The following is a 15761-nucleotide window of genomic DNA, read 5'->3' as shown; positions in this document are numbered from 1 at the left end:
AAATGGAGAGACTTTGAAAGCATTCCCCTTGAGAACGAGAACCAGACAAGGATGCCCTTTATCACCACTCTTATTCAACATTGTGCTGGAGGTGCTAGCCAGAGTAGTTAGGCTAGAAAAAGAAATAAAGCACATCCAAATTGGTAAGGAAGAAGTCAGAGTATCACTATTTGCAGATGATATGATCTTATACACAGAAACCCCCAAAGAATTTACAAGAAAACTACTGGATCTAATTTAAGATTTCAGCAAAGATTCGGGATACAAGATAAACATACAAAAATCAGTTGGATTCCTTTACACTAACAAAGAAAACTCAAAGAGGAAATCACCAAATCAATACTATTTACAATAGCACCCAAGAAGATAAAATACTTAGGAATAAATCTAACCAGAGATGTAAAAGACCTATACAATGAAAACTACAAGACACTACTGCAGGAAACCAAGCAATACCTGCATAAGTGGAAAAACATACTGTGCTCATGGATAGGAAGACTTGACATTGTGAAAATGTCAATTCTATCCAGAGGTATCTACGGATACAATCCAATCTTGATCCAGAGTCCAGCGGCATTTTTTAATAAGGTGAAGAAACAAGTCACCAACTTCATATGGAAAGGGAAGATGCCTCGAGTAAGTAAAGCATTACTCAAGAAGAAGAACATAGTGGGAGGCCTCACACTGCTTGATTTTAGAACTTGTTATACTGCCAACGTAGTCAAAACAGCCTGGTACTGGTACAACAACAGATACATGGACCAGTGGAACAGAATTGAGAATCCAGACATAAATTCATCCACCTGTGAGTAGCTGATATTTGACAAAGGCCTGAAGTCTGTTAACTGGGGAAAAGACAGTCTCTTTAACAAACGGTGCTAGCATAACTGGATACCCATCTGTTAAAACTGAAACAAGATCGATACCTCACACCATGCACAAAAACTAACTCAAAATGGATCAAAGACTTAAATATAAAATCAAAAACGATAAAGATCATGGAAGAAAAAATAGGGACAATGCTAGGAGACGTAATACATGGCATAAACACAAAACGAACCATAAGTAACAATGCAGAAGCACCAGAAGAGATACTAGAGAAATGGGAGCTCCACAAAATCGAACACTTATGCCCATCTAAAGATTTCACCAAAAGTGTAAAAAGACAGCCTATAGACTAGGAAAAAAATTTTGACTATGACAAAGCCAATCAGCGTCTGATCTCTAAAATCTGCAAGATTCTGTAAAACCTCAACAACAAAAAGACAGATAACCCAATTGAAAAATGGGCAAAGGATATGAACAGGCACTTCACCAAAGAAAATATTCAGGCGGCTAACAGACACATGAAGAAATGCTCATGATCATTAGCCATTAGAGAAATGCAAATCAAAACTACAATGAGTTATCATCTCACCCTAACAAGTCTAGCACTAATCCAGAAACACGAAATAATAAATGCTGGAGAGGTTGTGGAGAAACTGGAACACTTATACACTGTTGGTGGGAATGTAAAATGGTACAACCACTTTGGAAATTGATTTGGCACTTCCTTAAAAAGCTAGAAATAGAAGTACTGTACGATCCAGCTATACCACTCCTTGGAATATACCCTAGAGAAATAAGAGCCGTCAGACGAATGGATATATGCACACCTGTGTTCATTGCAGCACTGTTCACAATAGCAAAAAGATGGAAACAACCTAAGTGCCCATCAGTGGACAAATGGATAAACAAATTATGGTACGTCCACACAGTGGAATGTTAGGCAGTGATAAAGAACGACGATGAAGCCCTGCAACCTCTTATAATATGGAGGAAGCTGGAGGTTCATTATGCTGAGTGAATTTAGTCAGTCACAGAAGGGCAAATATTTTATAAGACCACTGTCACAAGAACACACGAAAAGGTTTAAACACAGAAGACAACGTTCTTTGGTAGTTCCGAGGGTGGAGAGGGAGGTTGAGGGTTATTCACTAACTGGGTAGTAGACAAGTATTATCTTAGGTGAAGGGAAGGACAGCACACATTACAGGGGAATTCAGCACAACTGGACTAAACCAAAGCTAAGAAGTTTCCTGAATACAAGTAATCACTTTGAGGGATAGAATAGCACGGGTAGGGATCTGGGGACCGTGGTTTCAGGGGATATCTAGGTCAACTGGTGTAACAAAGCCTATTAAGAAAATGTTCTGCATCCTACTTCAGTGAGTGGCATCTGGGGTCTTAAAAGCTAGCAAGCAGCTATCTAAGATGCGTTATTTGGTCCCAAACACCTGGAGTAAAGGAGAATGAAGAACGCCAGAGTCAGAAAGAAAGTATTAGCCCAAGAGAAAGAAAGGGCCACCTAAAGCAGAGACTTCCTCAGCCTGAGACCAGAAGAACTAGATCGTGCCTGGCTACCACCAGTGACCGCCCCAATAGGGAACACAACAGAGAGACTGTGATGGAGCAGGACAAATGTGGGGTGCAGAACTCAAATTCTAGTAAGAAGACCAGACTTAATGGTCTGACTGAGACTGGAGGAACCCCAGAAAGCATGGCCCCCAGATTCTCTGTCAGCCAAGAAATAAAACAGTTTTTGAGGTAAAGTCTTCAGAGAGGGAGTGGACTGGAGTGTGAGAGATAAAGTGATACTTGTGAGGAGTGTGCGTCTTAGCTCAAGCAGATTGAAGAGACTAAATGGACAGCTTCTGTCTGGAGGTGAAGTGGGAAGGCAGAGAGGGTTAGGAGCTGGTTGAATGGACATGGAGAATCAGAGGTAGAAAGGATGAGTGTGCTGTCACAGTATGGGGAGGGCAATTAGGGTCACATAACAATGTATGTGTAAATTTTTGTATGGGAGACTAACTTGAAAGGTAAACTTCATTTAAACTACAACAATGAAAAAAGAGTATTGGGAGCACACTGTGTATGTAACCTTTTTATTTCATTTTTGTGCATGATTGAGGTAAGGACTTTGCTTTTATACCGTGCATATATACGCACCTATTGGTTAATATGACTTATTCAAGTTTTTGCACCAACCACTAATGCCAAAGGTGAAGAAATTAATGATTTTTATCAACTTCTGTAGTCTGAAATTGATCAAACGTACAGTCAGATGCATTGATAATTACTGGTGATTGGAATGTAAAAGTTGGAAATGAAGAAGGATCGCAGTAAAAAAATATGGCCTTGGTGATAGAAATGACAGCAGAGATCGCATGATAGAATTTTACAAGACCAACAACCTATTCGTTGGAAATACTTTATTCAACAACATAAAAGGTGACTGTACATGTGGACGTTGCATGTGGGATACACAGAAATCAAATCGACTTCCTCTGTGGAATGAGACGATGGAGAATCTCAATATCATCAGTAAGAACAAGACCAGGTAACGACTGCCGAACAGACGTTCAATTGCTCACATGCAAGTTCAGGTTGAAGCTGAAGAAAATGAAAACAAGTCCATGACAGCCAACCTACGACTTTGAGTATGTCCCTCCTGAATTTAGAGAATATCTCAAGAATAGATTTGGTGCATTGAACACTAATGACCAAAGACCCAACGGGCTGTGGGATGACGTCAAAGACATCATACTTGAAGAAAGCACAAGGTCATTAAAAAGTCAGGAAAGAAAGAAAAGACCAGATTGGATGTTTGACTCTGAAAGTTGCTCTTGAACTAAAGCAAATGGAAGAAATGATAAAGTAAAAGAGCCGAACAGAAGATCTCAAAGGGCAACTCGAGAAGACAAACTAAAGTATTCTAATGAAATGTCAAAGACCTGGAGTTAGAAAATCAAAAGGAAATAACACGCTCAGCATTTCTCAAGCTGAAAGAAATGAAGAAAAAATTCAAGCCTCAACTTGCAGTATTGAAGGATTCTATAAACAAAATATCAAATGATGCAGGAAGCATCAAAATAAGGTGGAAGGAATACATAGAGTCATTGTGCCAAAAAGAAGTGGTTGACATTAAACCATTTCAGGAGATAGCATATGATTAAGAACTGATAATATGGAAGGAAGAAGTCCAAGCTGCACTGAAGACAGTGGTGAAAAATAAGACTCCAGGAATTGACGGAATACCAGTTGAGATGTTTCAACAAACAGATGCAGCACTGGAAGTGCTCACTCGTCTATGCCATGAAATTTGGAAGACAGCTACTTGGCCAACTGACCGGAAGAGATCCATGTTTGTGCCCGTTCCAACGAAAGATGATCCAACAGAATGTGGAAATTTTCCAACAGTATCAAAATCACATCCAAGTAAAATTTCACTGAAGATGATTCAAAAACGATTGTAGCAGTACATCGACAGGGAACTGCCAGAAATTCAAGCCGAATTCAGAAGAGGACATGGAATGAGGGATATCATTGCTGATTTCAGGATTGTCTGAAAGGAAAGAATATCGGAACAATGTTTGCCTGTATTTTATTGGCAATGCGAAGTCATTTAACTGAATAGGTCATAAATTAGGGATATGATTTCCAGAACACTTAATTGCACTCATGTGGATCCTGTACGTAGACCAGGAGGCAGTCATTTGAATAGAACAAGGGGATCCTGTATGGTTTAAAATCAGGAAAGGTGTGTGTCAGGGTAGTATCCTTTTACCATAATTATTCAATCTGTATGCTGGGCAAATAATCTGAGAAGCTGGATTATATGAAGAAGAACGAAGCATCAGGGTTGGAGGAAGACTCGTTAACAACCTGCAATATGCAGGTGACACAACCTTGCTTGCTCAAAACAAAGGAGATTTGAAGTACTTACTGCAGATGATCAAAGACTACTGCCTTCCGTATGGATTACACCCAACATAAAATAAAAATCCTCAAAACTGGACAAATAAGCAGCATCATGATAAATGGAGAAAATATTGAAGTTGTCAAGAATTTCATTTTGCTTGGATCCATAATGAGCTTCCATGGAAGTAGCAGTCAGGAAATTAAATGACATATTACATTGGGCAAATCTGCTGCAAAAGATCTCTAAAATGTTAAAAAGCAACGATGTCATTTTGAGGATTAAGGTGTGTGTGACCCAAGCCATGGTATTTTCAATTGCCTCATATGCATGCAAAAGTTGGGCAGTGAATAAGGAAGACCGAAGAAGAATCAATGACTTAGAATTATGGTATTGGTGCAGAATACTGAATACTGAATGCGCCATGGATTGCCAGAGGAACGAACAAATCTGTCATGAAAGAAGTACAGCCAAAATGCTCCTTAGAAGCAGAGGATGGCAAGACTTCGTCTCACTTTGGACATGTTATCAGGAGGGACCTGTCCCTGGAGGAGAACGTCATGCTTGGTTAAGTAGTGGGTTAGCAAAAAAGAGATAGATCCTCAATGAGACTTATTGACACAGTGGCTGTAACAATGAGCTCAAACACAGCAGTGATCGCGAGGATGGCAGAGGACTGGGCAGTGTTTCATTCTGTTGTGCATAGCGTCGGTAGGAGTTGAAACCAACCTGACGGTTCCTAATAACAACAGAGTTTTAATCGTGAAAAAAATTTTTTTTTTTGTTAGTATGTGCTTTCATTTTGTGTTTCCTGTGTAACTCGTCTTTTTAGCTTAACCAGTTTTTGCAAAATGTAGCATTTGAAATATTTCAGACTTTAATTTTTCCTACCTACTTGTGGCTACATGTACCCAAAATGTGTAACTTTAATATCTATGCTGTTATGGATTTTGTTTGGTAGATTACATGCAGCAAACTGGAGGTCAAGCACATCTTTTCTTCTGGATGACAGTGGAAGGGTACCGGGTTACAGCCCAACAGCAGCTAGAGGTTTTATTAAGTCGTCAGAAAGATGGAAAACATCAAACCAACCAAACCAAAGGTCTTTTACGAGCAGCTGCTGTTGGAATTTATGAACAGTATTTATCAGAAAAGGTGAGGATAATTTTGATTATTGTTTTCTTCTCTTTGGCAATATCATTAATGATACTAATTGTGAAACTTGCAAATATCCGTATTTCTGCCAAGTACAACTGCCTCACAAACATCATACCTTTTAGTCCTGACAACAGTCTTACTGTGTATTATCCTCATTTTACAAATGACTAAACTGATGTTTAGAAAACTGAATTAGCTTGACAAAGTTCATGCAGATACAAATGACAGAGTCAAGATTCAATGTCACATATACTTTAGATTCAAAGACACAAATTGGTTGAAAGTAAAAGGATGGAAAAAGATGATACATGCAAACAGTAACAAAAACAGAACTGCAGTGGCTCTACTAATATTAGATAAAATAGACTTTCAGACAAAAATTGTTACTAGAGAGAAAGAGGAACATTTTATAAAGAGAAAAGGGTCAATTCATTAGAATGATAATTATAAACATATATGCAGCTAACAACAAAAGTCCCCAAATACATGAAATAAAAACTGACAGAATTTAAGGAAGAAATAAAAATTGTCAGTTTTTTTTAAAGGTAAATCTCATTTTACTCTGGTTGCTTTTAAGATTTTATTTTTGGTTTTTAGCTGTTTTAATATGATGTGCCTAATGTGGTTCTCGTTTATGTATCCTCCTTGAGATTTTTATTGCCTAATCTGTGGCTTTGAGTCTTTTCTCAGTTTTCGACAATGCTCAGCATTATAAAGTTCTTCAAATATTGCTACTGCTCCTTATTTTTTCTCTTATTCTCTTGTATTCCAGTTATTCTTATTTTAGACTTTCACCACATTTTCTGTGTATCTAATGCTCTCTTTTGTCTTTCTGTGCATTATTCTGAATATTTTCTGTTCAGAAATTTCTTCTTCAGCTGTGTCTAATCTATTAAACGTATTTATTCAGTTCTTTGTTTCAGTTTTTGTAATATTTGTTTCTTTTTTATAGTGTTTTTTACTTCACTACTAAAATCTTCAATCTTTTATTTCCTTGAGCATTTTAATCATAGTTATTTTAATGTCTGTGTTTGATAGCTTTATTTTTTTTTTATCTTGTCTCCTCATATGCCTGGTTAGTTGTGATTCAATGTAGTACATTAGATGTAAAAAACTATAGAGAGTTTGAGCCTTGGATAATACTGCCTTCCTCCAGAGAGGATTTCCTTTGCTTTTGCCTTGTGGTTAGTGGTATTAGCAACCCAGATCACCTTAATCCCATCTGAGATTGAGAAGATTGCAAGCTTGACTTCAGTTCCTTTGAGGACTGATCTAATTTTTCATCACCTAGTCCAAGCGTTTAGCTTTTCTTTCCTTAGCCCTCAAGTACATGAAACGTTTTGCCTGTCCTTTCAGACACCTACCTGAATTACCAGATACTTCCATGGGAAAAATGGGTCTAAATGCTAAATCCTTTGCCAGATTTTTGTTCTGTAATTTTGCACTGCCTAATTAGCTCTCTAGTATTTTCAAACAAATTTTAAAAATACATATTTTTTCCAGCTTTTCTGGTTATTCTCAACAGAATGGTTACTTTGATTTATCTATACATCAATACTGGAAGCAGAAAGTAAAGAGAATTTATGTGTTGAAACCTGTTTTTTAATACAGTTTTTAGTGTTGGTGGACCTTTAAGGTGTAAGGTGAGAAGTGTCAAAAGATGTCTACAGAGAAGTAGACAGGCCAAATCAAGGAGGTCAAATAAAAACCTGGATTTTATTTCATAAGCAATATGAATCTATCTTGGAAGTTAATAGAATCTATTAATTTTCATAGACTAATGAATCTAGTAATGAACTTAAATGGATTAATGAATCTGTCTTTAAAGTAGGGGAGCCACTCTGAAATTTTGTGACCTTGTGTTTTTTGAATTACATCCTTAGCTTTCACAAATTCTCATTTGGGATCTTATATCCCAGAAGAATCATGATTTGCATTGCACCATACCACAGAATTTTAAGCAGAGGGAAATCATGATCAGGTTTGCATTTTGGATAGAATGCTCTAGTGGCTATGGTGTAAGGACAGGAAGAGAAGAATATAGACTAATATTTGAGATAAAATCAACATAACTTTGGTGCTTATAACTGTTTGAGGATTAAGGAAAAGTGATTATTAAGACATGATTCCAAAAAAGTCCAAAATGGATTTTGTTCTAATTATTAAAATGTTACAGGCTTATTGCAAACATTTGGAAAATAGAAATCACCCATTCTCTATTTCCCTGAAGTAACTCTTGTTAATATTTTTAAATTCTTTTTTTGTTTCCATGTGTAGTTTTTCTCTGTAATCATGTGCTATGTCAGCAATGTCTAATAGAACTTTCTGTGATGATTGTAGCGATTAGCTACACGTAACTACTGAGGGCTTGAAATAGGATTAAGGAACTGAATTTTGAATTGTAATTTAAATAAGCACATGTGGCTAAAGGTTACTGTGTTTAACAGTACAGCTCTATGTGCTGTCTGGATGACTAGGTGGGTGATGATGGAGGAAGGTGATATATTATAAGGTGAATTCAGTTTTGTCTGTTTTGGAATTTGATATGTCTGTGGTACATCTAAAAAAATATGATTAACTGATAGTTGGGTATCACCTCCAAAGAGTGAGATGATGAGCTAATAGTGATGATCAGTATATTTGGTAGTTGAAACTTAAGGTAGATAAAGTGTTGTTGAATAAAAAATAAGTGTGCTGAGTTTGAATCCTGGGGAGTAATCACATCTAAGATGAAAGTCTAAAGAGATTCAGAGAATTAATGATCAGGGAAGTAGGAGGAAAACTAGGAATGTTGACTTAATAGAAAGGGGAAGGTAATGATTTACCATGCCAAGTAGTAGAAAAGTGTAGTAAAATGATTCTGTAGAAAGTTAAAAAAAAAAATAAAAACCAAGCATATTTAAGATGTACATATGCGATAAGGGGGTAGAAGCAACAATATAAACTAATTTTTGATATATTTGGGTGCTGTTTTATAAGAATGTGAGGAAGTAGTAGAAAATAAGCAGGGTAATGTTAAGGAGAAGGGAGTAAGGTGTCAATTTTAGATAGAGCAACTTGAGATAAAGCAGTGATTTTAGAGAAAGAAAGCTGCCTTTTAGCAGATCATATTTAAAATGAAAATTGAATAAAGTTAAGGAACTCCGGTCATAAAAAAAAGTCTGTCAGAAGAGAATTCTAATAAGGGCAAATATAAATTCAAAGATCTTGAAGTGAGACTTTTAGCTTTTTGTCCTCAGTTTTCTCTATGAAATAGGAAATGGTGGGTTTTCTTTTGATATAAGATAACTTACGATTTGAGTAAGTCTAAAATGACCAAGGCTAGATATAGTCATTGAAGGGGAAGGGAGAGCAAGCTGACTGGCCTTATAGAAAGCCTAGCTGAGGCTGCAGACAGTTAGTTAGTTTTAGTGCATCCAGGCTGTGTAGTTGTATGACTTTCTTGTATTATCCATCATTCAGCTTTCTGTGCTTCAGAGCAGAGGTTGGAGCCAGTGTTGGAGTTTTGCCCGATGAGTATAGAACAAACGTTGGGTCACAAGGGTTTTTAAGGTGTTAGACTATTTCAAAAGATTAGCCATGTGAGTTGGACTGGGTAGGGAAAAAAGTGAGGCTAGGAGGGGATTGGCAAACTGGAAGAAAAGGGAGGGGCCAAGGAACTACAGTCTTCAGAGGTTAATAAACATGTGTAGTGGAAATGAGATTGTGAGTAATCTGAGAAAATAAAAGGATAAGTGTATGAGGTGAGACTAGGAAAGAGGTTAGTAGTAACTTGGGGCACAGTTCTTAGTAAGCAATTCAGATGATAGATGCTGAATTACATTGCCAGTTTATGTGAGTTGCATCTAAGGGCACAGCAGAGGCACATTCTCTGTGTAAAAAGGATTATTTTCTATGGACAGTTGATTTTGTTGAGAGCTGCCAGAAAAGGGAAGAGTGGTAATTGTAGAAGAAGGTAAATTTAAGATTTTAAGATTTAAAATCATTATAAATAATGCTTTAACTATTTTAGGTTTTATAAATGAAGAAATATACTCCCAAATATAATGTAGCTGCTAAATATAACTATATTCATACAATGTAATTTTATATATCAGACAAAATGAACAAACTATAGTGACACACACAATCTGGATTAATTTTAGTGATGCGATATTAAATGAATAAAGTAAGCCTCAAAAGATTTTATACTGTGTAATTCCCCTTTACAGGATAAAAACAGCTAAAGTTTGATGATGATTTCATGTTTCCCTTGGATAGGAAGATATGAGATGTTGGAAGCAGGGGAGAAAATATAGTTAGATGGAGGATATTATTAAGGTTTTTAAACTCTGGCTATGGATGGTGAGTTCATTGCTTTTTTACATCCTTAAAAATCACGGAATTATAAATAAAGAGGGCTGTACATAAACCAATGATGTGTGTCATGTTTTAGGATGTTCAGCTGTCCTGGGTTGCTCAGGACTGTCCACTGACTGACATTCCATGTCCTGGGAAACCCCTTCCTGAGATATAAAGTAATTTTTCACATTGAAAAGTCGTATTTTGTATTTCCATGTAGTATCTATCATATTATGCATCTTCAAATGGAAATTCTTAGAACAAGTTAAATTTGCAGATCCTTTTCCGCCCACATCACACTGGAACTTTGTTGCAGCTTTGGTTATAAAACCAAATTTAGGGTAAAAACCCCCAGTGCCATTGAGTCGATTCTGACTCATGGAGACCCTGCAGGACAGAGTAGAACTGCCCCATACGATTTCCAAGGAGTGGCTGGTGAATTCAGACTGCCCACCCTTTGATTAGCAGCTGTAGCTCTTAACCATTGTGCCACCAGGGCTCCAAATTTAGGATAGAGCACTGTGTTTTAAAGGCCATTTAAAAGGATTGTTGCTGTATTGTCAAATGATAAGTCACAAACAGCTTACTCTTTTGGCAGTTATTTTAATACACATTCAGTAGTATGGGTACTACACATTAATTAACTCCTAATAACTATTTCCTAAGTGCTAAACACTGTGCTGTATATCTTACGTATATATCTTTTAATGCTTATGATAACCTTATGCTCATTTTACAGGTTGAGAAAATGTGGCTTAGTGAGAGGTAAAGTAATTTGCTTGGCAAGAGTCAAGGTTTAATCCATGTTTGTCTAACTGCCAGCCTACTGCATAGTACACTATGAAGAGAAGGTTCTAGCTCTTACTTCAGTCTTCTTAAACATCAAGGCATCATTTATAGACCAAGGATTCTTATTTGCCAATTACTTTTAATAATGTGATTCTGTTACTTTATCCTACTAACAAGGATTAATTTGTATTTGGAAATTCTAAAAGTCATTACTACTGTTATTTTTTTCTGTTTGCTAGGCATCTCCAAGGGTTACTGTTGATGACTATTTGGTAGCAAAATTAGCAGATACTTTGAATCATGAAGATCCAACCCCTGAAATCTTTGATGACATTCAAAGGAAGGTATTATATATAGTATTTACCATTTTACCGTTCTTGAAAAAATATACATTTTTATGTGCACATAATTAGTTTTTAAAAAGGTTATTGAAACATTTAAAAAGTAGAGTGGTAACTAAAAAGATAAGTTATGGTAATAAAACCCAAAAAACCCGTTGCCGTCAAGTCATCAGACTCATAGCGACCCTATTGGACAAAGTAGAACTGCTCCATAGGGTTTCCAAGGAGCAGTTGCTGGATTTGAACTGCTGACCTTTTGGTTAGCAGCTGTAGTTCTTAACTTCTGCGCCACCAGGGCTCCAGTTATGGTAATAATATCTCTTAATTACCAAAAAAAAAAAAAAAGGACCGTTTTTTTTTTATTGTTTATTTAATTGACAGACGAGGGAAATACTTATGTTAGGTTGTTTATTTCAGTCTGACTGAAGAGCCTGATATTGTAGTCTTAGAACTTCATGTATTGATGAATGCGTAAGTAAAGTGCCTCTCAAATTCATTGTAATATGCACCGGGAGCCTTTATGTGGACTTCTTGGAGAACATTACTTCTCAGAACATTATAAATAGCCTGCTGTCACGTGATGTGTGTTACAGCAGGACCCTTTCAGTGTAATTTAGTTACTGGAGGTACCAGAGGAAACTATTAGTTGTGATATACCATATTTTTACACATATGACGCACACGTTACATGTTTTTTTGCCAACTACACTATGGCAGAACTGTTTTACTCAGTATTGTCGTTTCTGCACGTTGTATGTATGGATGCATTATTTACGTGGGCATGTTATTTGTGAAAAATACGGTAGGTAGTCTTACTGCTGACATCTTAACTGTGGGGCTTGTGATGCATTATGGCAATACCTCAATGTAACTTTTGGGTAAAGCTTATTTAGTGAAAATAAGCACATTTACCTGTATTGATAATAAAGTATCTTGATTTATTTCAATAAGGTATATGAATTGATGCTGCGAGATGAAAGATTTTACCCTTCCTTCAGGCAGAATGCACTTTATGTGCGCATGCTAGCTGAGCTGGATATGTTAAAAGATCCTAGTTTCAGAGGATCAGATGATGGTGATGGAGGTAAGGCGATGCACATTTTATGTGTGTGTATTTCTGTATATATACTTACTAAAAAAGTGACCTTTTAAACAAGATACAAAATGTTCTTGAAGCCCAAATATAAATTGTTACATAAATCTATAATTGAATGACAAAGTTTAGGTACTATACTAAATTAAAATGTTGAAAATGTAGTAACAGACTAGAATATAACTACAGAAGCTTTGAATTCTTTTTTATTTTCAGGGGATTTTATTTATTGATGTATTACTGTGCTTTAGGTGAAAGTTTACAGCCCAAGTTAATTTCTCGTTCAAAAATTTATACACATATTGTTTTGTGACATTGGTTACAATCCCCACAATATGACAGCATGCTCCCCCTTTCCATGCTGGATTCCATGTGTCCATTCGTCCAGTTCCTGTTCCTTTCTGCCTTCTCGTCCTGCTTTTGGACAGGAGCTACCCATTTAGTTTTGTATATTTGACTGCACTAAGAAGCACATTCCTCACATGTGTTATTTTTTGTTTTATAGGCCTGTCTAATCTTTGTCTGAAAGTAGGCTTCAGGAGTGGTTTCAGTTCTGGGTTAGCAGAGTGTCTGGGGGCCATAGTTTTGGAGGTTCCTCTAATCTCTGTCAGACCAGTAAGTCTGGTCTTTTTATGTGAATTTGAATTCTGTTCTACGTTTTTCTCTTACTGTGTCTGGGACTCTGTTGTGATCCCTGTCGGGGTGGTCTTTGGTGGTAGCTAGGCACCATCTAGTTATTGTGAACTAGTTCCTGTGGTCTCAGACTGGTGGAGCTTCTGGTTCATGTGGTCCTTTAATCCTTTGGGCTAATATTTTCTTTCTGTCTTTGGTTTTCCTCATTCTTCTTTGCTCCGGGTGGGATGGGACCAATAGATGTATTAGATGGCCTCTTGCAGGCTTTTAAGACCCCTGATGCTGCTCACCAAAGTGGGATGTAGAACATTTTCTTTATGAACTATGTTATGCTAAGTGGTCTAAATGTCCCCTGACACTGTGGTCCCCAGGCAAAGCTTTGAATTCTTAAAGAAGAATGTGATCTTGAGGTGTGTCATCCAGATATTTTTATGGTAGTTTTCTTTTAGCTAGTAAGTAATAATATTCATGATTAACAATAGGTTTATTGAAAAGATTAAACGAGAGTAACAGTAGGATTTCTGAAATTAAATGAGATAAGTAATGACTTGGAGTTTAGCATAAACTATAAAGCACTATTAAAAAAAAACTACAGTTTTTCTATTTAAGTATATCCTTTTCCAAATCCTGCACAGTATGGGAGACTTTAAGAAGCCTCAGGTCATTTATTATAACCTTTCAGTTTTTTCCAGTGAGGATACTGAGACCTCTCAGCCTGTCACAGTGAGAAAAACAGACATTAAGAGTCAGAATAGTTGGGTTTTACTACTCTATGCTTATCCCCTGTGTGGTGTTGGCCACCACTTAATTTCTTTAAGCCTCATTTCTCTTAATTGTATATCTGGAGTAATATTCTCATCATAATATCTTACCTCAGAGTCATTGTGATATTTAAATAGAAATATATGTATGAAAATAATAAAACATAAATATTATTTATTGTTATTAGTAAATAGTTATATTAAGAATACTGGAAGAGGCAGCCCTTAGAGCCGAAGTCTCCAGATTCTTAGGCCCAGTAACCATTTTACTTGTGATTCGATTCAGAAGCATTAAACTCGAATTATCTAGGGCTTGATAAACTTTCTGGTATGTTTTACTGATCAAATGTAAATGAAATTAAATTGTAAAGATTTGACTACATAATTATTTTGAGTGCTTTAATTCTGACCATTTATTTATGATTAGGTTTTATGGACAAGACCACTTAGAAATGGAGATACAATTTATTAGGTAGTGAGCACTATTGTAAACATACCTTTGTTATAGAAGCTACCCAGCCTCCTCTCCTTCTTCCCCCCCTCCCCCCGCCCACTCCCCCCTCAGCCTACACCGGGGAAATTTTACTTTTTAAATAATAATCTAAGAAATCTAGTTACAGAAGATTGCATTTCAGTTTTAGTAACTTTTATATTGATTGTTGATCTAATACTTTGGGTTTAAAATTAATACTCTGTGGTTTATTTATTTGTAAAATTGGAATAATACTCTATTAACTGGATTTGATTACATAATTAAGGAAGTTTTTCAAAAAGTATTTCTGTGGCAGCTAAATAGTAAAATTCAGTGTATCTCTAATTTAAAAATAGTATATCTGTATTTACTGTTTTTGTTGGGAAAAATGTGCTGTTACTGTTGTAAATGTCTGCACTGTTTATATTAATTTTATCTGTTTTAGAAATTTCCTAGTATTTATGAAATAGATTTGATATATGACACAGAATGAAAGAAGATAAGTTGAGTCATAATCAACTAAGTGTGTGAGCTTCTAAGTAATATATAATTTAAGATGGTGATAGATTAGCTACATACTGTCTGGGAATAGTTTTTGATTTTGCATGTCTTTTAAATTGATTTTTAGCTTCCATTCATCTCTTTCCAGACAGTCTGTCTTCCTGCCTGTAATTAATAGACGCAAATTATTTTTAAGCCATCTCAGACTTCTTAAAACCTCATACTTATTTAAACATAAAGTAGTTTAAAAGTTAATTTTTTTTAAGTTTTTTTTTCTGGAACTGGTTTTGATCTGAAGGTAAATGTACTTGTCTTAGATAGGTATCAGTCATTGAATGATGTCTCACATTGGAAATCATTGATTGTAGTTTGGAATTATATAGTTACGTATCTTATTGTGGAGCCCTGGTGGCACAGTGGTTAAGACCTTGGCTGCTAGCCAAAAGGTTGACCTTTCAAATCCACTAGGTGCTCCTTGGAAACCTTATGGGGCAGTTCTACTCTGTCCTGTAGGGTCTCTGTTGAGTTGGAATCGACTCAACCCCTGGTTATCTTATTGTCATTCTAGGACACTGTTTTTTTAACATTCAAGGTCCTAATTGATGAGCTTTTATACCTTTTGTAACTTAAGAAATTGCCTACCCCTCTTTTGAAACCATTTGAAAAAAGTGTGTAGAATGATGAGCATAATATGAAACACAGTTATTAAAAACAGCTGTCAGGTTTATTGTCTTTGTCAGTGTTTAGGTCTTTAGGCCATTGCTGCAACTTTAAGTAGTCATGCTTATTAATTTCTTTTCTTTTATTGTACTTCAGGTGAAGGTTTACAGAATGAATAGGTTCTCATTAAACAGTCACTACACATACTGTTTTATGACATTGGTTAACAACCCCACGACATGTCAACCCTTTCCCTTCTCGACCTTTTTTTTTT

General features: G+C 36.1%; 1 protein-coding gene across 6 annotated transcripts in view; it reads left to right on the top strand.

The window, feature by feature from the left end:
• Positions 1-15761, top strand: part of SNX13 (sorting nexin 13) — a 152372-nt gene that overhangs the window by 95645 nt on the left and 40966 nt on the right. For all 6 annotated transcript variants that reach the window (XM_023732283.1, XM_023732284.1, XM_004377427.2 and 3 more), the window contains 3 exons: positions 5700-5893; positions 11266-11370; positions 12319-12451. In XM_023732283.1, coding sequence (XP_023588051.1) covers positions 5700-5893; positions 11266-11370; positions 12319-12451 — 432 coding nt within the window. The remainder of the gene's footprint in view (positions 1-5699; positions 5894-11265; positions 11371-12318; positions 12452-15761) is intronic.

Source organism: Trichechus manatus, unplaced genomic scaffold (assembly GCF_000243295.1).
Source record: "Trichechus manatus latirostris isolate Lorelei unplaced genomic scaffold, TriManLat1.0 scaffold00050, whole genome shotgun sequence".
Taxonomy (NCBI): domain Eukaryota; kingdom Metazoa; phylum Chordata; class Mammalia; order Sirenia; family Trichechidae; genus Trichechus; species Trichechus manatus.
This window is presented reverse-complemented; position numbering and strand designations above follow the sequence as displayed.